Genomic DNA, 26,991 nt, shown 5'->3' with positions numbered 1-26,991 from the left:
GACCGCCAGCTATCGTTAGCACTTAGCAATAGCTCGCTAACTAGCTAGCGTTAACGTTGGAGAAATGAGTCGTTGCGGGTGGTGGATACAAGACTCAAACAGTCAAGATTGAGAACATTGGTAACACGCCGCATCGCGAGGGTAAATATTAGCCAGAAGCATGCACCTTACTGACAAGCTGTGCCGTTTCATACCGTAACGTTAGCTTAGTCGGGTTTACTGTTGACGTTAGCTATAGCGCTATCTATGGTTAATTTACGAGTAGAGCTAACGTTTAGTTAAATAAGTCTGTCTTAAAGGAACACTCTGCCCATTTTCAAAAAGCTTTGTATCGTTAGAACATCAGTAGTATATCAGAAAACTGTAAACTGTTTTGAAGTCTGTCATTTAATTTGACAGTTATTGAGTGTTAAAGTGTGGACCAGTGACATCACTGGTCCACACTAACTCAAATTAAATGACAGACTTCAAAACCGTTTACAGTTTTCTGATATACTACTGATGTTCTAATGATACAAAGCTAAAGAAGTCTGTCTTAAGAGCTTTGTTTGGAGTGCGAGTTCGTCCAGTTTCTGCTGAAATGTCTGACGTCATTTTGTTTCACCATGACCCACACAGGTTGAGGCAAGAGAGACCGCTTCCCACCACCATGTACTGGAGCCCCAATAATGACCCCATCACATCCAACAGCAGCAGCATCACTGAGCTGCTGGGTGCTCTGTGTGACCGCAGCCTCTCTGGGGTGTCATTCAAACGCCGTGCCCTGGGCGGAGTGTCAAGAGAAGGTGTCCGCAGAGCCCTCAAAAAACGTGCCTACGGTGCCCTGCTCTCCAAACTCTTTCAAGATGCCACCACCTCTAAAGGCCCTGCTGCCTCGAGACCCAGTGCCACAGCCACCACCCCACCCAGAAACAAAGTTCTGATGATCTCTTTTGACCTCAGGGTGGCAGGGTGCCAGGAGGAAGCGGAGAGGTTGGAGGAGCAGCTGGGAAGGCTTCCCGAGGAGGCGCCCTCTGGCCTGAGGGAAGTGGACTCAGTCCTGGAGCTCCTGGTACAGCTAGCCGGCTCGGTACCCCCGCCACCCACCTCGTTTAGCAAGGACTACATGAGACGAGAGAGGCCCGTGCTGCGGAGGCCCGCTCCCTGGAGCTACCAGAGCGAGGAGCTCCAGAGGCTGGAGGCCCGTGCATGGGGGCTAATGTGCGCGGAGGAGTGGGGGTTCCAGGGGAGTCTGTGTGGCACTCTGGGGCTGATGGACGCCCCTCCAGGCACAGGGCTACTGGCTCTAAGGACTACGTTGGAAGTGGAGGATAGGTTCGAGAAGGAGACCAGGCTGTCACTGTTTGGAGCTCTGCTGCACACTCATACATCAGACATGGACATCAGGCTGGACCTACCTCCTGTTCCGAGTAATGTTGATGTAACGGGGCTGGCTATCAGGGTAGGAGACTGGCTTACACTGCTACAGCTAGTATCAAAGTTAATGCCTGTTGTTGAGTTTAAGGTTTATACAGCCAGGTCGGCGCAAGTTCATAATTTTCAATTTGAGCTTACCAAGCTTCAGTGGTTATCATCAGTCCCATTGTCTGTGCAGGTCCCCCACTGTTTGGACCAGTCTGAGGATGAGGGCTTCCAGTCATCCTCCAACATGACCCCAGACTCCCAGTCCGAGCCCAGCCCCAGTCCAGAGCTCGACATCTGGGAGGCCCTCCGCACTTTTGAGCCTGCGAAACGCCGTTGCTGGGAGTCTGTTGGCTGGTAGGTGATTTGTAAATTGTGCCATAGAAATTTTGAAAAATTATACAACCTCGCTGACCCATAAGCATACCTACTGCCCATGCCTGCCCCCCCCCCTCTTGTCCATCTTTTGTGAACATTCATTAATCATTGTTGGTAGTGGGGAGCTCCTAATAAAATCCATAAAATCCAATTTTTTATAATGGCTTCAATGGGTTTTTGGCCAGTGCAGGCCCGTAGACTATAGTTGTCCAGTCGATCTGCGAGCCAATCTGCCTGCTGCACACCAAGGGATCTAAAATATTATGCACAAGCTTGCCAACATGGTCTCCAAATTACCAGTCATGCTTACAACTTGTTCTAGTTGTGAGATATATATATATATACAGTATACCCCCCTTCTAAAAATGTGCTTTAGACTTAGGGTGTTAATTCATATAGTAAAATTGTTATTTTATTTTGGCCAACATTGAAATATTCCACAATTGCACGGTGTGGTAAAAATAAATATAATTATTATCTATTATTAATTTATGTGTGTCAGCGCCTGGGTTGGAGGGCGGGAGAGGAACATGTCGTCAGCTGGGTTGTGTGTGTGTGTGTGTGTGCGTGTGCGTGCGAGTGTGTGCGCGCGAGTGTGTGTGTGCGTGTGAGTGTGTGTGCGCTCTGCTCAAGCCCCACCCGCGGGAGACATTAGGAGAAGAGCTCATCATACGTTTGCCACTGACAGCCCTTCCCATTAACAATGCCAACAGGTTCAACAATGCTTTTCCCGCGCTGGCCATATGCTAGGTTTCCACCTAGCCTTGTTTATTTATTTTTGGTAACAAGCTGCTTATATCTGTCTGTCTAAATCTGTGTTTCCCCCACTAGTCCTCCAGGAAAAAGGGAGTTCCCCTATCTAACAGAAGGGGGCAGGGAGGCCTTTGACCAGCTCTATCGACTGTGGGAGGGGGAGATGAGGATTGTCAGCACTACTACTCCCTCTCCCCTCCTGCCTCTACCCCTGGACTCCCAGACCCACCTGGTAACTGACCTCCTCAACGTACTGATCGGTGTGACATCAACTACCTTCCCTCTCAATCAGGTACATTCCATTCCATTCCATTGTATTCAGTAACCATGGGGACAACGGATGGAAATTAGCCTCGTGCTAAATCCGGCAATTTTTACACTTTTACTATGTTCCAGGTTTTATTATCTGTTCTATGGTTTCATTCATTAATTTTGCACTGTCCCATCCAAATAAACAAATAAATAAATCACTCTGTAAAATGTAATAAAATATAATTCAGCTGCTGTCCGAGGTCTGTACTTTACTTTCCAGTATATATTTTAGTTTTATTCCTGAATTTCCCCAAGGGAATGAACAAAAGTGCTATCTTATATTATTTATTATCACAGTGATAAGATATAAAGTGATTAAAACACAGTACAAGTATAAAAAAAACACAAGAGAATAATTTGCAACAATCAGTTAGTGCATGTGGGGGAAAAGCTGGCTTGTAAAAATATCTCTCATCAATAGAGTCAGAAGAGGGGGGGGGGGGGACCATAAAAGCTCACAATTTCTAGCAGTCAACTGAATCGTCTAACAAGATGCAATAAAAGGCAAGATAAATAAATTATAATAGACCTGAGGCAGAATATAAAATCACAGTGGAGCCAAGGATGCCTTTCTCTTGTAAAGTCTCTATTTTCTAGAAAGATTGTTATTGTACTTTTTATTATCATCCGAGTTGAATGCCGTTTCTCTGTCGCGCTCCCCGTCTCGCTCTCTCCTCCAGCTAAGTTTGATCATTAGCATTGGGGGCTAGTAATGATGCTCTCTCCTCCACAGTGTATGCAGTTTGACGTCAGACCCGGCGTGTGTGTGTCGGGAGCCTCCCCAGAGAGCGTGTCTCGCCTCCTGGGGGAGCTGGCCCAGTATGGCACACATTACTGTAGGCTCAGCTGCTTCTGTTTGCAGAGTGCCAACAAGAGAGGCCTCGTCTTTCAGGTATGTTTGTATCTGTAATCTGCAAGGAGAGAGTGCAGTTTTTCTCCCTCCCTTCTCCACTCATGCACACACAGTAAACTACGTGTTTATACATTTTGCTATCAGTGATGGTTTTAAAGTAAACCAGCATAGATGATGATGATGATGATGATGATGATAATAATAATAATAATAATAATAATAATAATAACAATAATATAATAATAATAATGTGGAGTTTGCAGGAACGATCCACCGTATGTTTATTCCAATACTTGCTTACGCTCATCTCTTAAAGGGCCTGGGGCTGTCACTTTTTATTCGAAATTCTAATTTAACTTGTGGGGGAATGTGGGGGAGGAAGGCATGATCGAATGTATAATTGACCTGTTCAATTTATTTTTATTTTTATTTTTATTATTATTATTATTATTATTATTATTATTATTATTATTATTATTATTATTATTATTATTATTATTTTTATTTTTAATTACCGTAACCAAAATTAACCAATTGCTGCTTGCTGGTAATGTTAATCCCATGTCAGAAAAAGTCTCCAGATTTGTCGCGTTAGTCTCTTCTGAGAAAGATTGTCTCCAGGGTCTGAAAAGTTGTCTCGAGTTGGATGCAGCCAATTTTTTTTTTTTTTTTTTTTTTTTTAATTAACCGAAAAACTTCAAATATATTCAAACATTTTGCGGGCAATTAAAGTTCGTTTGAACTTTATTTTGGGAAAAAGTGACAGCCCTAAAAGGGCCCGCGGGCAATAAGGTGAAAGTCTTTAATTGTCTCTGCTGTCGGACCGCCACAATAATGATAATAATAATAATAATAATAATAAAAGTGTATTTCTCCAAGGCTTTTACAGGTGGTCTGCGGAAGTACCTGCATTACTACCGGGCTTGTGTTCTCAGCACACCGCCCACCCTCAGCCTGCTGACTATTGGCTTCCTCTTCCGGAAAGTGGGCCGGCAACTCCGGTGAGATTTGACCCCTCTATTCAAGCGCTCGCTGGACTCTAGTCTTATTGACAAAGACAGATAACTGTTGGAACCAGTGAATCCGTGCAGGAAGCATTTTTTGTTGTTGCCTGGCCTCAGTGACCAATATATTCAAAAATGTACCACATTCACTATTTTTGCCAGTCAGCCAAAGATGATTTTTTTTTTTAAATGAAACAAAATCATCCCTGCACCCAAAAGTGAAGATGCTAGAAGCTATGGCATAACGCTAGAAAGAGAAAAATGCTAATGCTTACAGTTTATTCAGCTATCTCTTAACCAGTGAGCTCACTGTATAGTTTTGTGCGGACGGTGCACTGATGCAGATTTATGAGATCCAAAAAATCTCTATTCTGTTTAATCTAAGGTACCTGTCAGAACTGTGCTGTGTAGATGGACCCTTGGGTGTCGGCCAGGCTACCTTCCCTAAGGTAAGTATTCACTTTTTATCTGCAGCCTGCAATATGTCCTCCATCACGGCCGTGTTGAGCCTATCAGATGGCACGTCAGCTCAGTGGTGCACTGTGGCTCTCCTCAGGGTGTGAAGATGTTGTCCTACCTGTACAATGAAGCCCAGAGTAACTGCAGCAACGAGAACTATCCGGTGCTACTGTCGCTGCTCAAGAGCAGCTGTGAGCCCTACACACGGTCAGTCACTGCCCTCCTTATGCTCAAGTGTATCTTCAGTGTCTCCCCTACCATTCTACAGGCCTGGCGGGCCCGCCAGGCCAACGGCGCCCCGGCCAGGCCAGAATTTATTTTGCATCCCCCCCTCCCCCTAACCTTGCTTGCAAGATGGATAACCTCGCGAGATCAAAAGAGATTCTCTCGACGTAATCCATCTTGTCATGCACAGGCAGTTAAGATGATTGGCCGAACCATGCCGGCTCGACGAATCAGCGGCAGCCTTAGGCGGGCTCAGGCTCGTCTGGGCAAGTAGTGGGTACATGGTCTTTGTAGTTCTTTTCACTCGTCAACATGGCTGCCGCCGCGGAAGTGACAGGCAGTCTGAATGAAATTGAATGTAACGTTCCCAATTCTATGTATTAAATTCTAAAAAACGACCCTCAACATTTGGGAAGGCTAAGCCACACAACTAGTTCGTTATAATCTAACTTCATGCTTCGAAGGTGACTTTACGACGATGAGGACGGTGAGGACTCAATCAATGAATACCACGGAGATCGGGCACAGGCACCTTCGGCGATCTGATTGGTTGAAGTTAACACGCACCAGCGGTGATAGACAGATGGGTCATCCAATCACCTGCCAAGTAGCTTGGAAAAAGTGCCCGCCTCCGTCAGCGGGTCGGGTTACTGCATTCCCAGTTCGACTGGTTTAGTGAAACGTAATGTGGAGCTAAACCGTCCATCTGGCAGCGTCAGGTTACCCTCCCCCTGCTCTCCCCAAAATGTCAATAAACCTTTATGGCATATTATTACAATATAACAATACTGGTGTTGACAGTAATAGAAGATGCCAAATCATTCAAAACAATAAGCATTTTGCTTTTAGGAGCATCATGCCAGCGTGCGCCGCTGTTCCAAAACGTGTCAACGTGTGTCGTTGCCTGGGAAAACGCACATCCCATAATACAACTGTTCGCATCGCATCCCATAATAGTATGATGATACTTGGGATAGGACAGGTTAGCTAAAAGTTTAGCGTCGCCAGCGAGGGCCCCCACCGTTGTGGTCGGGGTACGTTTCGAAATCCCTCCACGCCTGAAAAATCTTCTGGGGGAAAACACTGATCTTGAAAACATTATGGCATAACCTGAGGACAGCATTCTATGCATTAATATAGGCGGCTAGTTGGTCATTTGTTTGGTATATAAAAAAAAAATCCTTGTGCCACACACAGGTTTGTGTCTGACTGGGTATATAGCGGCGTGTTCCGAGATGTTTACGGGGAATTCATGATCCAGGTCAATGAGGACTACCTCAGCTTCAGAGGTGAGAACACACACACACACACACACACACACACACACACACACACACACACACACACACTTACACACTTTTGCTTTAGCCAGCAAATGTTTGGATGAAAAGCCGTGGCTGTCACAGCTAACTAGGCTAGAGCGTATTTCCCCTGGTATCTCCCCTCTGTAAGCCGGGGACAAGCGGAAATGATGGAGCAAGGCGCTGCTTTGCTCCGACGCCCGCGGCCAAATCAATGTTAGTTTATACTCATGAGCTGGCTCGCCGTGATGATGGCTTAAAAAAAATGTTTTCTAAAAATAAATTAGTTTTCTCTTATAATTTCCTCTTATAATTGGTCTTTGCGAGACTCGGGTCAAATAACCTTTTTGTAGTGTAATTAATGACTTGACTCTTGAAGGAAGGGAGGAAAGGAGCCTTGAGACAGGAGGAGATGAGGCCCTGCGGTGGTGAATACAGGCGCTGCAATGACCCTCAAGAACTGGTTGACTGAATTTCAATTAATTCAGTTGCACTTTTACTATGTTTTGGGGCGCTATAAAGGGATATACAAGGAAGGAACCAATTGGGGAACTGCTCAGCAATCGGATCATTAGAATTGAATTGTTAAAGAATCAACCCGGTAAAATCCAATTTCTGACCGTAGTATACAGTGTAATTGTCTGCCTTAGAATGACAGCCCTCCATAAATATGTATTTATTTGAACCTATATAGCCTGTCCAAATACTGTACAACATGCAGCGCCCCATCCAAGGTCAGAGAGTCACCTCAGCTTTGTCTGGCTTAGAGGTTCATTTTCTCATCGGCTACACCTCATCAACTCCTGCAGTGACCCTGTGCGCTCCTCACTCCTGCTTCTTGGAGGACACACAAATGTCATTGTTCTCCTCCAAGTCTGTCAGCCTGGGAAGCAATCAGCGGGCTAAGCTTTCTTGGCAAGCCGCAGGCTTTCTGTAAAGTGCTCTGGAAGCCCAGTGCATTCATGTCCCTCTTTTTGCTTTTTGCTTAGGATCACTGAGCTAAGCGCTAACAATTTCCAAGTGTTAATTCAAGCGGCCGGAGTTTTGCCATGCCCCGTAAGTCATACTAATAGGGAAAAGTTTTTGGCCCAGCAAAGGCAGAGTATCACTCGGCCGCTATTATTTTGTTTTTCCTTTGGAATATTGCTTCTCGGTCATAAGGCAACAGCCAAACTACTTGGGCCTGAATGATACAACAGTATGCTATAGGTCTCTCTCCGTTGCAGACAAACATTTCTGGGTTCAAGGCTACACTCTGATCTCAAAGGATGTGGAGGACTGTGTTCCTGTCTTCCTGAGACACATTGCCAATGACGTGTACGTCTGCGGCAAGACCATTAACCTGCTGAAGATCTGCTGCCCACAGGTTTGTTTTGCACATCGCGTATCATCTGCGTTCATTAGGGGTGCACCGATCACGTTTTTTGCGACCGATTGCCGATCGCCTATGGGAAATATCTGCCCAACCGATCATCGACCGATCACCGATTACCGATCACCGATTACCGATCACCGATCACCGATATATAAACTCCTCAAAGAAAGTTTGGAAACATTATTTTAGGTCGATTATTTCTCCCCTTTAATAATACCAATTGGCATTGTATTTTATATCGTTGGAAAGCCTGATTAGTGATAGGGCTTTTTATTTTTATTATTATTATTATTATTATTATTATTATTATTATTATTATTATTATTATTATTATTATTATTATTTATTTATTTTTATATAAAAAAATTGCAGATCGCCGATCGCATATTTGTGGGTAAAATCGGCCGAAACAGATTGCTTGCCGATCGATCGGTGCACCCCTAGCGTTCATATGGGCTTCTATGACCTGGGCTAACAAAGGGCACTTTAAATCAATGCATTCTGGGACATAGCTAACGTCCTGTGAACTGTGTGTCCTCTACAATGCATTCTGGGACATAGCTAACGTCCTGTGAACTGTGTGTCCTCTACAATGCATTCTGGGACATAGCCAACGTCCTGTGAACTGTGTCCCCTCTACAATGCATTCTGGGACATACAGTAGCTAACGTCCTGTGAACTGTGTGTCCTCTACACAGCACTACATCTGCGGGTCGGAGCTGCCGGTGCCTCGCATCTCCGTCACCTTCTCCCTGCCGGAGGTGGAGCAGATCGAGAGGGACTGCGCAGTGTACCGCGGACGCATGGAGAGGATTGCCAAGCACAGCGCCATCAGCAGGGAGGAGCAGGTACTGAGACTTGCGCCTGATTGTCGATGAAGTGCGAGGTTCTGTATACCGTTCCTGTTCAGCCGTGGAGTGCTAGCTATGACTGTGCTCAGGCTTATGTTACTACCACTATGTTTTTCTTTTATTTATTCCAAATAAACTACTGTTGTTGCTGCTGGGAACATAAAACGCATCACTTAATACTGTGTGGCAGCAGAGGATTTCTTCCCCACGAAAGACCTACCAATTATTTGGTGTAAACTTTCATGACTAGCTATAAAACATGAATCTTTAATCATTATTGTGTTATATTAGTAGAGATATGTTTTCTATATGCAAATATTCTGAAATATTTCTGGAAGAAATAAAATAAACCGTAACATTATATATAGAGAGAAAGTTTCTCACATAACATGATCAATGATTGTGACTCTACACCTCAAGTGTAGAGGTTTTCAGCAGCCAATCGTTAAAATGATGCACTATCGTCGGAGGCGTGTGTGCACCGTGTGATGTAGTGTAGCGCGGCCTGGCCTACACATTGTGTGTGCCGCCAGCAGTGCTGCTGCTGACTGTACATGTAAGTGGCAGAGGAGGAGGAGAGGTGAGCCACAGGGCAGGCAGATAGATCTTTGTTAATGACGATCTCTTGTCCGTCTTCCGCTAGGCCCTGCGCACGGAGCAGGCACGCCACGAGCTGATCAATCAGGTCAGAGAGTCGGCAGCCAAGACCCTGGAGAGCATCCGCGGTTAGTGATACGTGCCACACTGCCACACACACACACACACACACACTGCCACACACACACACACACCGTTTCACACACTGTAATCGTATGCAGTGCTTAATGTGCATACACACACACATCACCTTCAACACATGGCCCAGGTCTGATAATAACCTGGAATAGCTGTTGGCTCTTGACGGAGAGCTTTCTCGAACTCCATTCATTCATTTCAGGCGAGAGAGAGAGGTGGAGAGATGCACGGGGGCAAAGGCAGCGAGGAAGAGTTTGAACGACATCCAGCACTACGGGCTGTGAAATCTAATCATCGCTCACATAGTTTAGCAAACTTTGCTCGTATAATTTATGACTTCAAAGGATGTGTGGCAAAGATTCAGGGGGCGGCGACCTAATGCTGCCTGCCTGTGTGTGTGTGTGTGTGTGTGTGTGTGCGTGTGTGTGTGTGCGTGCGCGTGCGTGCCTTGGCATATTATGCATGTGTGTGAGGCAGATGGCGATGTGGCTGTGGTGTTTGTGTGCGTGAGAGAGAGAGAGAGACGGAGTGTGATGTTCTGTGCTTCTGGGTGTGGGGGGTAAGCAGCCCACTGTTCTCTCTCTCTCGCCCCCTGCAGGGCGCCAGGTGTCGCAACGTCTGGCCGAGGAGGCCAGGAAGAGGGAGCGTTTTGATGAGCTGAAGCAGCACCTGGAGCACGAGCAAGAGGTAGGGATGTGTGTGGAAGAGAGAGAGAGAGACGGGGATAGAAACTGTCCTTTGATAGCTCTGCCTCATCGCTCAGAAATGTGCAAGGAGAGGGGCATGCATCTTTCTTTGAATAACTTTGAAAGCCATAACGTACGTGTGTGTGTGTGTGTGTGTGTGTGTGTGTGTGTGTGTGTGTGTGTGTCTGTGTGTGTGTGTGTCTGTGTGTCTGTGTGTCTGTGTGTCTGTGTGTGTGTGTGTGTGTGTGTGTGTGTGTCTGTGTGTGTGTGTGTGTGTGTGTGTGTGTCTGTGTGTGTGTCTGTGTGTGTGTGTGTGTGTGTGTGTGTGTGTGTGTGTGTCTGTGTGTGTGTGTGTGTCTATTTTTGGCACCAGTGTCGAAATGTAGCCAAGAAGAAGGTGGAGGACGATGACTTCAGCTTTGCCAGGGAGCTGAAGGACAGAGAGAAGAGACTACAAGCCCTGGAAGAGCAGCTGGAGCAGAGAGCCAGGTCTTAACTGCTTGGACCGACGCCCTGGACACACACACACACACACACACACACACACACACACACACACACACACAGTTTATCATTACAGAGTCGGAGGAACATTGATTGCCAGATGATTTGCACAGAAATTAAAATAAGACTCAAATCGAGGTTACTATTCAAACAAGTTGGCACATTTCAGACTTGTCTGTCTTGTTCCAGTTTTGGAAGATTTTTTGAATATTTTAACTTCCACTTATTTCCAGTTTGAGTGCTAACATGAAGCTCATTGTCACACAAGTACCTGGTGGCCGAGTGGCCTGTCGGTTGAAAAGACCGTCCCTTAAATTAGAGGTTGCACATTTGATGATCATCAAGTGTCCTGTTGAAGTCTCCATGAGCACGACACCTAACATCTTCAGTTGGTGCTCCCAGCCGAAGGCCTCTCAGCTGCCAGCCAGCTGAACTGAACTTTGTTTCACTATAAGGGACATTGCTTTAGAGAAACTAATGATATCTATAGTGTTTATTAAGAGGAGAGAGCACAGGGAGAAGTCCCACAGAGGCTGGATTTGAGTTTTTTTTGCAACAGAATTCATAACCTTGTTTTAAACACCCATGAGACCCGTTTTATACACTTAAGTATATTAAGTTAAGTTAACAGCTGGCTGCCAGCCAGCTGGCAGGTGAATGCTCCAGACGCCATTTGAAGATTGCTGCATCTGTACCTGTTCACTCATTGCAAGTCCCTCTGGATAAGACCGCCAGTCAACTGACTAACATGTCACTTGTGTGTTCCTGCCCTCTGATTGCAGGAAGGAGCTGATCGATCAGTACAGCCGCCTATCGGAGGATGCGGCTCGCAGAGAGAGGCGGGCCATGTGGAGGGTGCAGCGAATGAGACTCGACGAAGCCCGTGCTCAGTTCTTGCTGCGTGAGACACTGCAGACTCAGGTTGATAGTAGTCAATGAATATAAAATACACACGATGATTGAAGCGATTGTCTTATTGTTTTTGTTTTGTGATAAGTGAAGTCATTTTTGATTAAAGCTATCTTGACTCATTTCCAGGCCATACTGGAGAAATATCCCTTAGGCCAGGAGAGACCTCCCATGGACGTATTGCCACAGGCTCTCCCAGCACAACAGACGGCAGCACATCCAACACAGGTATGCTGCCAACATATGTTCTGGCACATTCATTAGCCCAATCTTTTTCACTTTAGTCAAAACACGTTTATTCATAGAGCCCTTCATCACAGAAGGAGTTTACAAAGACACACCTACCTACATCTAACCAATCAACAATCAATCACAAAATAACAATCAAATCAAACTCACCACAAGGCACAAGATGGCATAATGGAAGAGAGCCCAGCCTAACCGGCTAGGCTAGGCTGGGCTAGCCTCCTTTAGGCTAATAACACGTTGACAAGTATTTATTGTATTTTTGCTTTTTCTGAGTGTGCTCCCCACATCCTTAAATACATGTCTTCACTTAATAGGAATCTCGCAGTCAAGAATCATCTCGACAGCGATCAGAGGAGGAGACTCCAGAATCGGATGTTCCATCAGCGGCATCGCTCATCTCTGAAGACATCGATATCAACGACGTTCTCCCCAAGTCACGGAAACCTGACAGTCAGCAGGTGGACGGGGCCTTAGAGGACATTGGCTCTGACCTCCCCGAAGCGCCTCCTAAACTTCAACCAGTAGACTATGATTTCAGTGCCCCCTTTAGTCTGCTGGAGGGCATCGCTGGTCCGGCCTCAGCCCAGCCCAGGCCTCGCTGGGGGCCCGCAGTCCAACCCGACGCCCCCTACCCCCACCCCTCTCTGTCTCACATCCCCATAGGCGTGAATGTGTCTCAAGTCCTGGAGACTCTCCCCAGAGCCAGCCCCTACGGCCAAGCCTCCAAATCCAGCTTTCCTCTAGGCCACTATATCCCAACAATGGCCCCTCTAGATACACCCAAAGCCAATGTTCATGGACATCCCTCACAAGCCTCAGTGCAGTTGGTGGATGGGAGCGATGCAACGACTGAAAACAAGCAGGAGGCAGTCGCCTCTTTGCCAGAACAAGAGGTGCCCGGGACTAAGATGGAGGAGGTGGGAAGTATGATGGAAGCCAAACAAGACAAGACTAAATCTGTTAGGCCTTTAAAAGGAGATAGTGTGGTCCAGGAGCCGACTCCTAGTCCCTGCATTCAGACTGCTCCTTCCTCCGCAGTAGAGCATAGCCTCAGAATTGGAGATCACAAAGTACCGACCGCTCCCACCGACTGTGCGGTTGAGCCTCTTGTGGAAAACACTCAAGCTCACACCTCAGATGCTCATGATGATGTTGGTGAACATATCTCCAAAGTGCTCACCGCTCTACCTTTGTCAAAAATTAACAGTCGTATCGCCCGTGCACAGGTTGGAGACGTAGCTTCAGATGCGGTTGCCCCTCAGCCTTCACCCAACAGCCATGGTCATTCTTCTGACGCTCACATAAAAGTTGGACATTTTGTGTCAGAAGTGGCTGCGCCTCTGCCTTCCTCTAACGTCCACGGTCACGCCTCGGATGCGCACATCAAGGTGGGAGAACACGTGTCGGAGGTGAACGCCCCACTGCCTTCCCCCAACGTTCACGGCCACTCCTCTGACGCCCACATCAAAGTTGGGGAAAACGTTTCGGAATTTGTCACTCCCCTACCCGCTCAGAATATCCACGGCCACGCCTCGGATTCGCACATCAAAGTGGGCGAACATGTTTCCGACGTAGTCGCCCTCTTACCTTCCCCCAACGTTCACGGTCACGCGTCCGACGCACACATCAAAGTCGGGGAAAACATTTCGGAGACGCTTTCCCCCTTTCCGACTCCCAATATCCACGGTCACTCGTCCGACGCCAACATCAAAGTCGGCGGGTTTGTGTCCAACATACCCGAGGCGAGACTCCACCGGAATAAGCACGCGCACGCGTCGGACTGCGTCCTCAAAGTAGGGTGTGTGGTATCCGGAAGTGAACCGGCCTCGTCCCCTTTGCCCGGGAGCGATTACGGTCACTCCTCTGACTCTGCTTTAGGCACCGGGTGTGTGGTTTCAGGAGTCCAACCCCAACCTTCTCCTCTACCCGGCAGTGCCTATGGCCACTCTTCAGACTCAGCTTTGGGCGTCGGGTGTGTGGTATCCCAAGCTCAATCGATTCCATCGCCACTACCGGTCAACGTTTATGGCCACTCGTCCGACTCCTCCCTGAGGGTGGGCTGCGTGGTGAAGGCCAGCGGAGACCAGCAGAGACCAGACGACAACCAAGACGCCGGTCAAGGTAGTGAAGAAGTGATACACGAATACACTTGTGCGTTTGATTCTCGATCTCTGTAGTGAGACACACTGCGCGGTGCTGTTGCGTGAGCTCAAGTATGCCTCGAGATTTGTTTAAAATCCTGAGAATATAAACATCAAACAAAATAACTCTTTCATTCATTAAAATGTAAATGAATCAGAGTATTATCTGTTCCTCCAACTTGGTGCAAATGTTTGCCAAGTCCAGCAGCTCATTCTGTTTGCTGGTCCTTTTGGATTATCATTCAAAGCTTAGTGTGGCATTGTTATGCAATCGATAATTTGTTTTACCTTTTGGGATTTGGGATTTGTCTCGACTTAAATGCTTTGGCGCTGAAAACTTGGAAGAAATGCACGCCCGTTGTATTAGTAAGATGTATACTTATAGCTTATTGTTGTGAGCTTAATGCCAACAACAGATGGTTTTGAGTGTTTGTTGGAATTGACTGAGTGTTCCTTACATCTCTGTCCAGGTTTGGAATGGGGGAGCTCTGGTGGGCAGCTGGCTGAGGGCGTGGGCTCCTGGGCAGCCGGCTGGGATCTTCTCTCCCCGAGAGAAAAGTCTGAGCAGGAGTACCTCCTGTCCTTGTCTGCTCAGTACCAGGTGGAACACTATGAAGACTGCTACACCCTCATGTGTGAGTTAGCGTATATACAATATACAGTATATATGTGAAGTGAATGAAGTACTACCGTGTCCACTCTCAGGATACTGCCATGATTCTAGAAACAGATGATGTTCTTTGTGAAGGCTAGGGATGGGCATTTTCAATGATGCAGCAATAATACAAGCCCCTCCTGAGTGAAGACATAGCCGACGACAAATTTCTTTGTAACGGCCGGGACACACATCTTGCGTGTACCTACCTAGTGCATGTGCGTGGTGTGCTGGCTGCGGCTGGCACGCCCGCGGCATCCACACAGGCAGCGTGGCTGCTGCGCTGCTGCCTGTCTGCCAACTCTCTTCCCATAGAGTTGACCTTTTATTAACTCATTGAGTGCCAATGACGACTTTAGTCGTCAATTGCTTTAGTAACGTTGAGTGCCAAAGACGACTAAAGTCGTCAATTGCGTTTTTTGACGGTGGGACGTGCATCAAAGCCAGATCCATCTCCTGTGAAAGTATGGTGGCTGTTGAATGTGTAAAAGCTATTTTAGGGACCCATTAGGTGGCGACAGTGCTCTCCAGATTAGAGAAAGGCCAGGAGAAAAGAGAGAAGAAGTCATGAGGAAACGGAAATCGCATCGATATGCATGAAGCATAACGTTAGCTGTGCCTGTGAACAGCAGTCAATCTGCTGACACCACAATTGAGCTCCTCCGTCTCCGCTGCGATAGCCCCTGCATATGATTTAGTTGCCGACACCAGCCTCTTTCTGAAAAGTTACATTATTCTCAGCTGGGAGCCGGGACAGGCTGTAAAAAAGCGGGGGGTGCAGACAGCAAAAGCAGAGCGAGAGCAAACGCAGCGACACTCAGAGTCGCGCAGAGACACTCCCATGAAGGAGGAGGAGGAGGAGGGTGGGGCACGCAGGGCAGCGTACAACACACAACACCCACACAGCAGGCTCGATTGACAGAGACAGGCAAACAAGCTATCTGATGCCCACCAGCAGTAAATCAAGACCAGCAAGAAGGTGTAGGGTCTGCGCACGCAGGGGCCAGCGCTGCTGGTTGCAGCTAAAAAATATTATTTTGCCAAACAAAATTCCTTTGTTTTCACTGTTTTATTGAAGTAAATTATTTTTGAGGTGTCACATCAGAAAATATTACCTTCAGAGTCAGTCATGTGCTTGAAATGCTATATTTCACAAAAGGCTCAATATCTCAGCTTCTAGATGGAAACGCCAATTTTTTCTGTTTTTGACCTATCTTCTTTGCGGCTGATAACTAAAGAACGGAAAATGATATCAATAAACTTTTTTTTGCTGCTGATACAATAGAGTCTCATCGTTCTTTGTGCGTGTTCGGTGTTTACATAGTAATATCACACAATATTCTGTGGGCCTCGAGAAATCACTGAAAACGCTCTGAAACTCTGGGAGCGTCCGTTCTCCAAAAGTGGCTGGCACTCAATGAGTTAAATTTGCTATAAACAATACAATGATGATTTTAACTGAAGATCGCTTGGGCTCACTTCAGAATCGAGGCAGTATTGATTTGTGTGTGTGTGTGTGTGTGGGCTGGGGAGGGGAGGGGAGGAACGAAGCCACGTTGTAGCCTATGTACTGTATGTGGTTTTCAGAGGGCAGGAGAACTGCAGCTGTGAGCTCATCCACGAGCCTTGATTGGCTGTGGCTGACCCTGTAAAATATAATTTTAATGTCTATTTGTGTAGAGATACGCGCGCGGTAAGCAGAAAAAATAGGCGTCGCTTCTATTCTCTAGATGACGTGCGTCTCACGCCTCACAAGACACGCGCCTGAGATGCGCATCTCATGCCGGTGGTGTGGCTGCTGTAACCTGTTAACATGGGCGCCGAAATGTAAATCAACAGGTAACGCCACGCAGACGCACAGCAGACGCAAGATGTGTGTCCCGGCCGTAAGTATGTGAGGCATTTAATGTAAGCTTGACTTCACTTGCCAGCCTTTAGGTGAACAACCTCAAAAATGACATCACCAGCAAATTGAACCAACTTGTGTCCGGCCTTCTTTTGTTGTTGTCGTTTTTCTTTTTAACACGTTCACTGCCATTGACGTATCAATACGTCAAAAATAATCCAACGGTTGACTGCCACTGACGTATTAATACGTCAAAAATCGAATTTTTTTTTTTTTGACGGTGCTACGTGGATCAATGCCCCCCGCGTCTCCTATGGAGATATTGGAAGTATTGAATGTGTATAATCTATTTTACCGACCAGCTAGGTGGCGACGGTCCTCTCCCGACAGAGAGAAAGTCAACCAAAAGCAGCCGCCTCCCGCGGCTGCTTCCTCCATTCTCAAGGAAATGGCTTGGCGATTTTACAGTCAGAAACGAACGAGCCTCATTCTCATACTGTAGGCGGGGACGCTTTCGCGCTGCTGCGGTGGGGGGTTCCAGAAATGGACTGGGTGGGCAGCATAAAGCCTAGAGTCGCACGGGGCTTCATCGGGGCTCTCAAACCCAAGAGACGAGTGAGACCTATCCACACTCGCTGCCAGGGAGGGAGGCTGCTCAAACTCGCTGCCAGGGAGGGAGGCTGCTCAAACTCGCAGCAGCAGCAGCAGCAGCAGAGCACTCGCTTGTGACAAACGCAGGCTGAAAGCCACTAGACACGCCCACGGAGGGAGGAGTTGAAGGAGAGGGCGTTCGGAACTATATTGTTTGGATGTCTGATCTCTCACTGATGCCAAAAATAAATGGTTAAAGTGACTGTTCTGCCTGTTTGATTGAATTTCACAAAACTGCGATTATCTCAGCTTCCTGTCTCACACGCTGAAACCATGCTGTACTCAACGGCTAATATCTACATAACTACTAACTCTACAAACTAACTCTTTTAGACAGAGAAAGCACACATTCTATTAGTACTTTTGTGAACTTTGTGTTGACAAACTCCAAGCAGAAAAGAATCCTCGGCTCTTGTAAAATGAGCCAGAATCATGCCAGAATCCTCAAAAAACGGCTTGGCAAAAGCTACCTACAGCAAAAAAAAAACGGCTGGCAGTCAATGTGTTAAATATTTCAAACCATTTTCATTCAGTAACTTCCCTGTGGTCTTTCTCTCCCCTACTGTAGCTTCGTCCCCAGAGTGTCAGTTGTTGAAGCAGGTGACGCGAGGCCCCTGGGGTCTTCCCATGGACCCAAGCCTCCGCGGGGCCACAGACACCACTGCTGTCCAGCTCAGTGAGATGGTTTCCCTGCCAGTTCTGATGAAGAACTCTGTCACTACCCCGCTCAGCACACAGTGAGTGTTACTCTGTCACTAACCCGCTCAGCAAACAGTGAGTGTCACTCTGTCACTACCCCTCTCACCATGAAGTGAGTGTTACTCTGTCACTAACCCGCTCACCATGAAGTGAGTGTTACTCTGTCACTAACCCGCTCAGCAAACAGTGAGTGTCACTCTGTCACTACCCCTCTCACCATGAAGTGAGTGTTACTCTGTCACTAACCCGCTCAGCAAACAGTGAGTGTCACTCTGTCACTACCCCGCTCACCATGAAGTGAGTGTTACTCTGTCACTACCCCGCTCAGCACACAGTGAGTGTCACTCTGTCACTACCCCTCTCACCACGCAGTGAGTGTCACTCTGTCACTACCCCGCTCACCACACAGTGAGTGTCACTCTGTCACTACCCCTCTCACCACGCAGTGAGTGTCACTCTGTCACTACCCCTCTCACCATGAAGTGAGTGTCACTCTGTCACTACCCCGCTCACCACGCAGTGAGTGTCACTCTGTCACTACCCCACTCAGCACGCAGTGAGTGTCACTCTGTCACTACCCCGCTCACCACACAGTGAGTGTCACTCTGTCACTACCCCTCTCACCACGCAGTGAGTGTCACTCTGTCACTACCCTGCTCACCACGCAGTGAGTGTCACTCTGTCACTACCCCGCTCACCATGAAGTGAGTGTCACTCTGTCACTACCCCGCTCACCATGAAGTGAGTGTCACTCTGTCACTACCCCTCTCACCACGAAGTGAGTGTCACTCTGTCACTACCCCGCTCACCACGCAGTGAGTGTCACTCTGTCACTACCCCGCTCACCATGAAGTGAGTGTCATTCTGTCACTACCCCTCTCACCAGGCAGTGAGTGTCACTCTGTCACTACCCCTCTCACCATGAAGTGAGTGTCACTCTGTCACTACCCCGCTCACCATGAAGTGAGTGTCACTCTGTCACTACCCCTCTCACCACGAAGTGAGTGTCACTCTGTCACTACCCCGCTCACCACGCAGTGAGTGTCACTCTGTCACTACCCCGCTCACCATGAAGTGAGTGTCATTCTGTCACTACCCCTCTCACCATGCAGTGAGTGTCACTCTGTCACTACCCCTCTCACCATGAAGTGAGTGTCATTCTGTCACTACCCCTCTCACCATGCAGTGAGTGTCACTCTGTCACTACCCCTCTCACCATGAAGTGAGTGTCACTCTGTCACTACCCCGCTCACCATGAAGTGAGTGTCACTCTGTCACTACCCCGCTCACCATGAAGTGTCACTCTGTCACTACCCCTCTCACCATGAAGTGAGTGTTACTCTGTCACTACCCCGCTCACCATGAAGTGAGTGTCACTCTGTCACTACCCCTCTCACCATGCAGTGAGTGTCACTCTGTCACTACCCCACTCACCATGAAGTGAGTGTTACTCTGTCACTACCCCGCTCACCATGAAGTGTCACTCTGTCACTACCCCTCTCACCATGAAGTGAGTGTTACTCTGTCACTACCCCGCTCAGCACGCAGTGAGTGTCACTCTGTCACTACCCCTCTCACCATGAAGTGAGTGTTACTCTGTCACTACCCCGCTCAGCACGCAGTGAGTGTCACTCTGTCACTACCCCTCTCACCATGAAGTGAGTGTCACTCTGTCACTACCCCACTCACCATGAAGTGAGTGTTACTCTGTCACTACCCCGCTCACCATGAAGTGTCACTCTGTCACTACCCCTCTCACCATGAAGTGAGTGTTACTCTGTCACTACCCCGCTCAGCACGCAGTGAGTGTCACTCTGTCACTACCCCGCTCACCATGAAGTGAGTGTTACTCTGTCACTACCCCGCTCACCACGCAGTGAGTGTCAAAGTGAAAGAAAGCCGTGGGAGGAGACTGAGAGTAGGGAGATGGTCTGTTTTTGTGTTACCTCGGGCATCTATACAGGCACAATTGACCATGTCTGTGGGTGGGAAGCCAAATTTCGGGTATTTGTCCTGGTCGCCGGACTAGCGTCTCCTGTTCGGGGGGAGGGGAACTGGGGGGTATAGCGTGATCCTCCCACGCACTACGTCCTGCCGGCGAAACTGCTCGCTGTCAGGTGAAAAGAAGCTGCCGACAACTGCACATGTATCGCTGGAGGCAGGTGCTACTCATGTAGGCGACGTGTGCTTGGTGGGGAGCGGGATTTGAAGCATCACTAGTTCCTGTCTGAAAATGTGGGTTTTGACTGTCTGAGAGAGAGATTGCTGGTATTTTGTAAGTTGTTAAACGGACAATACTACATTTAAGAGAAAATAGGGGTATGAGGTTTTGCTCATACCACTTAGCCTTTTGTTGAGTGCATATTGTGTGTCGAAGGTGTAATTTACAGTCTTATTATCATCCCCTCCTCCCATCTGTTGGATATTCTATCAGAACTCCAACTATCCTGCTGCAGAGCAGACAGCAGACAGACTCGTCAATCTTCAGCTACAAAGCTTTTGCACGGCGTGCAGTGTTTGCCTTTGTGTGAGGAAATGGCTTCCTCGTCCCTTCCAACACACAGCAGGAGCGCAGTATATTTTTGCGTTGGAATTTATAACTCTAAACCTATTTCACATATTTTCTATTCCATGCTGAAGCCACACAGTGGAGTTTGTCAGAGACATTTTCATCTTATTGCTGCAGTTTTCAGTTAACAGTTGGAGAGCTTCCCTGAAATCACAACCGTATATAAATGTGATTTGCTGCTCCTAGGAATAATTTAAAGTATAGGTGTGATGAAAGAAATGGTCCAGAACGTGAAAAACACTGGTATATTATAGTCCCATAGCTTCTCCCTTCTCCAGAGCTGATGTCAGAGCCCATCTCATCCTCACAACCAGTACGAAATGTGTCAAGTCAGCACCGTTCTCTCATCTCAATGCGGAATCTCGTGGGAAAACTTTTCCCTACTTTTTTCCCTTATCTCAGTCCTTCTCTCCCCCACCCCCATCTCTCTCCCCCACTAGGGGTGTCAAAAATAATCGATTATAAGATGCATCGCGATGCGGACCTGCACGATTCTGCATCGATTCACAAATGTCAAAAATCGATTATTATTATTTATTTTTTTTTATTTTTTTTTATATAATAAAATAAAATATAATGGAAGTACATGCAGTTGTTTATTTTAATTATGGATCATAATACAATGCAATTCTAAATGCACTTTTATTTTAAAAGTAGCCACACAGTGAGAAAAAAGAAAGTGAGAAAAAAAATCATGTATTCGGGAAAAAAAGTGATGCATCGATTTAAGATGCATCGCGATGCATCTCGATGCATCGATAATCGTTATCGAATCGAATCGTAGCCCTCTGAATCGTAATCGAATCGTGAGGCCAGTGAAGATTCACAGCCCCATCTCTCCTTCTCTCCCCCACCCTCCATCTCTCTCCCCCAGTGTGTCGTTGGTGAACAAGGCGGTGGTGGACTACTTCTTCGTGCAGTTGCGGGTGGAGAAGCACTTTGAGGCGCTGCGCCACTTCCTGCTGATGGAGGACGGCGAGTTCGCTCAGTCCCTCAGCGATCTGCTGTTTGAAAAGGTGATGCTCTTTCAGGAGAGAAGGGGGGTTGCTGCCATCGAGCGTCTCTGTACACACTCAAAAAAGCGGAGTATGTGTTTTTAAAATATTTATCACATCCACGCCGGAAGACAAGCAAGGACATTTTGCAACAAGGCCAAATGCCCGTCCTTGTCTCCCCTAGAATACAATAATACATTTTTAAACAGAAACACAGTTGAGTGAGCACCGCTGTGTTTATTTAGTTAGGATCATATGATTTCCGCAAAACGGAAAAAACGGACGGAATCGTGGAATTTGGTAATAAAAATGGAATCAACTGTAAAACATGGAATATTGCTGAATTTTCCATAATTTGGTTGAGATTGATAAAGGTAGGCCTAATTATCAAAATAAGAAGTACGGTATATCTAATTATCGTAGTAACCTAAATGAGAAATGATTCAGTTTTGGATTGGGGTGTTTTGAGAGGGGGGTCGACCTTGCAGGGGACCCTTACTGCACCTCACAACTTAGTTTGCACCTTGAGAAACATGTCTGAGAGAGCCAAGTCGTCAAAAAAAGAAAAAATATCGCTCCTAACCCCTAAATCAAAATTAAACTGAATTTGGGGGGGAAACGAAATTTGGCAAAAATAAAACAGATTTCATATGGCTCTAGTTTAGTGTAATCCTCCATTTTTAGTCCTTGTGCCACTTCTAAGAGCGGGTAACCTTGTAAACTCGGTGAAGGGATGCATGAACAGCTAAGTGGAAATGGAATACTACCCTCCGGGTCTTTCCTGGCTCAGAATGGGCCTTTGGGGGGTGACTACGCACAACAGTAAGCAATGCATGATCGCTCCGTGTAAGGAATGAACTCATGGAGCCATGTTTCTTTTTTAAAGCACCCCAAGTTTCACACTGAAAGTTAAAAAAAAAAAAAAAACTCTTTGGGGGCTGCGCCAAAAAATCCTCTATGCAGGAGAAACCCTGAGCCTTTTAGCACATTTTAGTGTCTATGTTTTGTCCATTGATCAGTGATGTAGCATTTGTTGGGAACAGAAATCTGGCTAGTACTCGTGGGCCTTGCAGAGGCGTTGTCGAGAACCACACAGGTGTCGAGGTGTCGAGGTGTATACGTGCCGTGGGTTGTCCAGGACCTGCTGTACGTGTCCTTATTTGCCCAATGTCTCTCCTCCCCCTAGCTGGGCAGCAGCCAGACCCCAGGTGAGCTGCTGACCCCTTTCGTCCTGAACTCCATCCTCACCAAGTCCCTCCAGTACAGCCTGCACGGCGACAGCGCCTTGGCCGCCAACTTCACCTTCGCCCTGCGCTTCCTCCCGGAGACCTTCCACCCGCACGCCCCCGACTCCCTCAACTGCCTGGAGCTACGCTACAAGGTACCAAGGTGCCTCTCTAATTGAGTCAGGGGGGAGAGAGAGAGCGAGCGTGTACGTCTGGCTGTCTCTCGCCCCCTGAGTGGCAGCTTGAATGTGACAAGCTGTCATGTCCTGACAAACTGGCGTGGATGTTGGAAAAGGAGCTTGTCACACACACTTAAGTGCTGCAGCTGCTCAGATTGATTGGAGATGGGTCTGTGGAATGACATGCACTGTGACTAATGCTCCAGACCTCGTCCTCGTCCTCTCCTCCTGTCCTGTGTCATCCTCCTCTGTCTCTCCCGTGGCTACTCTCTCACTGAATCTTCATCTTGTTGCATGCTCGCTCTCCCTATCCTTATCTCTCGCTCCATCCCTCCCACGCCTATATTTTAAATCTCTCTTTCCCCATACCTCTCCTGCCTCCACCCTCTCCCCCGCTCTCATCTCCCACCACTCTCCTCCCTTCACAATCCTCTCTCCTCCTCTATCAACATCTCTGCCCCCGCACCTCCCCCCTCCCCCTCCCCACCTCACCTGTCACTCTTCTTTTACCTGATTTCCACCCCACATTCCCATCCCATCTCACCTTCTCGCTCTCCTCTCTTTCATGCTCCCTCACTCTCACACCTACTCTCTCTCTCTTTTTGTCCTGCCGCCCCCAACCCCCCACCCCTCCCCCCTCTCCGCCTCTCTCTCCCCACCTCCTGTCGACTCCCAGGTGGACTGGCCGTTGAACATCATCATCACGGACAGCTGCATCTACAAGTACAACCGTCTGTTCTCCTTTCTGCTGCAGCTCAAACACATGGTGTGGAGCCTCTGTGACGTCTGGTTCCACCTCAAGAGAACGGGTGAGGAGGTATTACTCTTCTTGCGCGGACTCCACCGCCGCCCCTCCGAGAGGAGACAGAGAGCGCATTAGTCCTCTCCTGCTTCAAGTCTTCATCGAATATTCAGAGGGGGTAACGAATGTTGCCGTGCCTTTATGGTTTATTTATACACACAGCACACCTCATACCAACGGGATTACTGCAATACCATGTGATTCAGTGGGCTGGAAATACTATTGATCAATGAACGTCTGTGTTTCGACTACACAAATAGATAACACGGGGGGGGAGGGGCGAACTAAATGGATAAGAAGTGCGGGGGGGGGGGAGCAAAGCCTTTTGACGTTGCTATTGGATTGTCCGTGTCAGGATACGTGACCTGGCTCAAATAATCCATAGTGTTTGGTTTAATCCGTTTGTTGTACTAAATGGCCGGGGTTCTTCACATCGACATAGAAGTTACAACAGTGAGTGGCAGAAATGTTATTCAACTGCAGGAAAGCGTTGTAAATGTCAATTTCTTATTCTTTTCTATGTTTGTAATATGAACATTATTGATCCTCCTCTGCAGTAGCATGAATAGCATATACAAAAAGTAAAGCGTCTTGCAGATGTAACATCTTCATCATGCCAACATTCACCAAGAAATAATTCTTGCTGTATTGACTAGTGGTGTCAGCACCAGCGGAGGACCAAAATGCGAATCCAGGAAGGTGGCTCTCGCTACGTTTGAATGCATAAAATAAAGCTGATAATATACAATTTGATTATTTGAACATTTTACCCTTTCAAAGTACATCACAAACGGTCCATTCTCCTGCAACTTGACAGCGCTCCTTAATCCAGAACCTTACTTCCCAAAAGTTCCTTTTGCAATGGAAAAAAACTGGTCTATTGGAGTGAATGGAGATGTGGCAACTCTTCTATATACATGGCTCTGGATTGACCATAAGAAGGCCTGACATCTCACATGACACTATTTTATTCTCTCAATGCAGTAGACAGGAAATGATTCAACCCAGGTGTGTCTCTTGTCACGACTTGTATCATGACTTTCACCCGTGTCACTGTTTCCTTCAGCGCTGGTGAGAGGCGCCGGCCGCTCGGTGCAGTTCCGCCAGCTGCAGTTATACAGGCACGAGATGCAGCACTTTGTCAAGGTGATCCAGGGCTACATCGCCAACCAGATCCTGCAAGTGTCCTGGAGCGAGTTTACAGCCAAGCTGGCCAGCGCCAGCGATCTGGACGCCATCCACCGCATACACGCAGACTACCTCAACAGAGCCATCTTCAGGTGAGGCGAGGAAGTGCGCATGTGCGTGTTAACAGAATTGCCGCACAGTGCCTTGATATTTTTCAACACCCCATTGACTTAACCCACGTTGTGTGTGGTGTTGCAGCCTGAATTAAAAAATAGTCTTCAATTAGGTAAAATGGAAAGCTGAAATGTTTTTGTCAGTTTTCAAGCCATTTGTAGCAACACGTCCAGACTGAATCTGTGTGTGTGTGTGTGTGTGTGTGGGGGGGGGGGGGGTGCATCCAGGCATCCAGGCATCCTGCCCATCCAGCTTGAGCAAATCTGCAATAGAGAATGGGACAAAATCCCCAAATATGCCAGATACACAGATGTGCCAAGTTGATGCAGAAGATGCATCCAAGAAGACGACAAGAAAGCTTGAATTGCTGCCAAAAGTGTTTCTAGAAAGCATTGTGATATGTTGTGCAGATTGACAAGGAATATCAATTTAAACCATCTTGAATTCAGGCTGCTACACCACAAACGAGGTGGGGGGAAGTCAAGGAGGTTGCTTAATTTCTTAAGGTGCTGTACATGCACACCAACCTCCTCAAGGGAGACATTCTGCACCCTTCATTTGAGCTGAATTCATTTCCTCTCCTCTACCAAGGACGACACAAGTCTCCTCTTAGCAGGTTAATTAAAATTCAGTTAGCTCTGAAGCTAACTTTTGAACCCCATGATTTAATCTCAGCTGTGTGTCGGTGTCACATCATTTCAGCTGGTCTGTTAAGTCATTTGAAAGTTCCATCTCAATTCTCCTCGACCTTGGCCCTCTCTCCTCCCCTCCTCCCTCCCCAGGGCTTTGCTGACAGACAAAGCCGCTCCGGTCATGAACATCATCCACAGCATATTCAGCCTGATCCTCAAGTTCCGTGCCCAGTTGATTGCACAGCCCTGGGACAGCCAGCAGGGGGAGGCAGTTCACCCCAGTTTCATTGCCATGCAGCAGTCCTACAACACCTTCAAGTATTACTCTCACTTTCTCTTCAAAGGTAAGGACACGGCACACTGTTTCAGCTTAACGGGAATTAAGATTTCAAGCCGTTTATCTCCCCGCCCACATTTAAATCCATATTAGTTAAGGGCAAACGACTCGATCAGAATAAAGCGGTTTCCACCCTTTCATGCTGTGATCATTGGATATAATTCTGGAAGCTTGTTGCAATACTTGTAGATACAGTACTTATTTTCTTTGGTGAAGCAATGTGTTTTCTCCATGTCTGTGATAGTGGGGGGAAAGCATTAAAATACTTGTCCCTTTCGTTTCCTCAGTGGTGACCAAACTGGTGAACAGAGGCTACCAGCCTCACTTGGAGGATTTCCTCCTCCGCATCAACTTCAACAACTACTACAAAGACTCCTAAGTTGTCCATGTTGCACATGAGCTATTTGACATCACACAGTATAGTCTATTTGGTGGGTGCTTTTATCCAGAGCGCCTTTAATACACCATGACACTTTCTTTTTGCATGGGTGACCGCTCGTCTTGGTTGTGTTTGTGACATGCTGTACCCATTAAGCTATGCAGGACTGTTTGCCTTGTGTCTTACTGTTGTTGTTCTAAATCCTCTGTGTGTCTAGAAGACAGCATCAAGTGGATAACCAGGCTCGTGTGCTAAGCCAGGCTCTTTCTGCCTGTCATTTCTGTACAAAGTAAGCTGTGTAGAACAACTCTGTTTGCGGCGTGGATTTGACATTGATTGAGACCTTGCTTCTAAAATGCAGTTTCCTGTCAAAGTTAGTGATGTAAAGCTAAGATTGAGCTGGTGCCAAATGTAATGGCAAATGTTCAGGCCTGCCCTCCTGCTGTAAGTTTTTAGTGCTAGCCTGTGTAAAATGTGTTACATTATATGTAAATACAAAATGCTTAACAAATGCCAAGTTCTCAGGTGTTGATTTTGAATTGTATTATTTGATGTAAAGAAAATACAACATTGACTTGCGTAG

General features: G+C 47.2%; 1 protein-coding gene across 1 annotated transcript; it reads left to right on the top strand.

Moving 5' to 3' along the window:
• Positions 1–10: 10 nt before the first annotated feature.
• tubgcp6 (tubulin gamma complex component 6) lies at positions 11–26,987 on the top strand. The gene is made up of 25 exons (XM_083663137.1): positions 11–141; positions 619–1,441; positions 1,595–1,758; positions 2,611–2,824; positions 3,578–3,736; positions 4,577–4,698; positions 5,087–5,150; positions 5,258–5,367; positions 6,583–6,674; positions 7,913–8,052; positions 8,760–8,909; positions 9,556–9,637; positions 10,246–10,334; positions 10,707–10,822; positions 11,620–11,758; positions 11,876–11,974; positions 12,310–14,116; positions 14,607–14,771; positions 17,857–18,025; positions 21,431–21,572; positions 22,738–22,932; positions 23,633–23,765; positions 24,825–25,038; positions 25,843–26,036; positions 26,317–26,987. The coding sequence occupies exons 2-25, from the start codon at positions 650–652 to the stop codon at positions 26,406–26,408; spliced, it is 5,643 nt and encodes a 1,880-aa protein (XP_083519263.1). The 5' UTR covers positions 11–141; positions 619–649; the 3' UTR covers positions 26,409–26,987.
• Positions 26,988–26,991: the final 4 nt, after the last annotated feature.

Source organism: Poromitra crassiceps (assembly GCF_964638095.1).
Source record: "Poromitra crassiceps genome assembly, chromosome: 30".
Lineage (NCBI taxonomy): Eukaryota > Metazoa > Chordata > Actinopteri > Beryciformes > Melamphaidae > Poromitra > Poromitra crassiceps.
The sequence above is the reverse complement of the archived record's forward strand: the minus strand, read 5'-3'. Positions and strand labels throughout refer to the sequence as shown.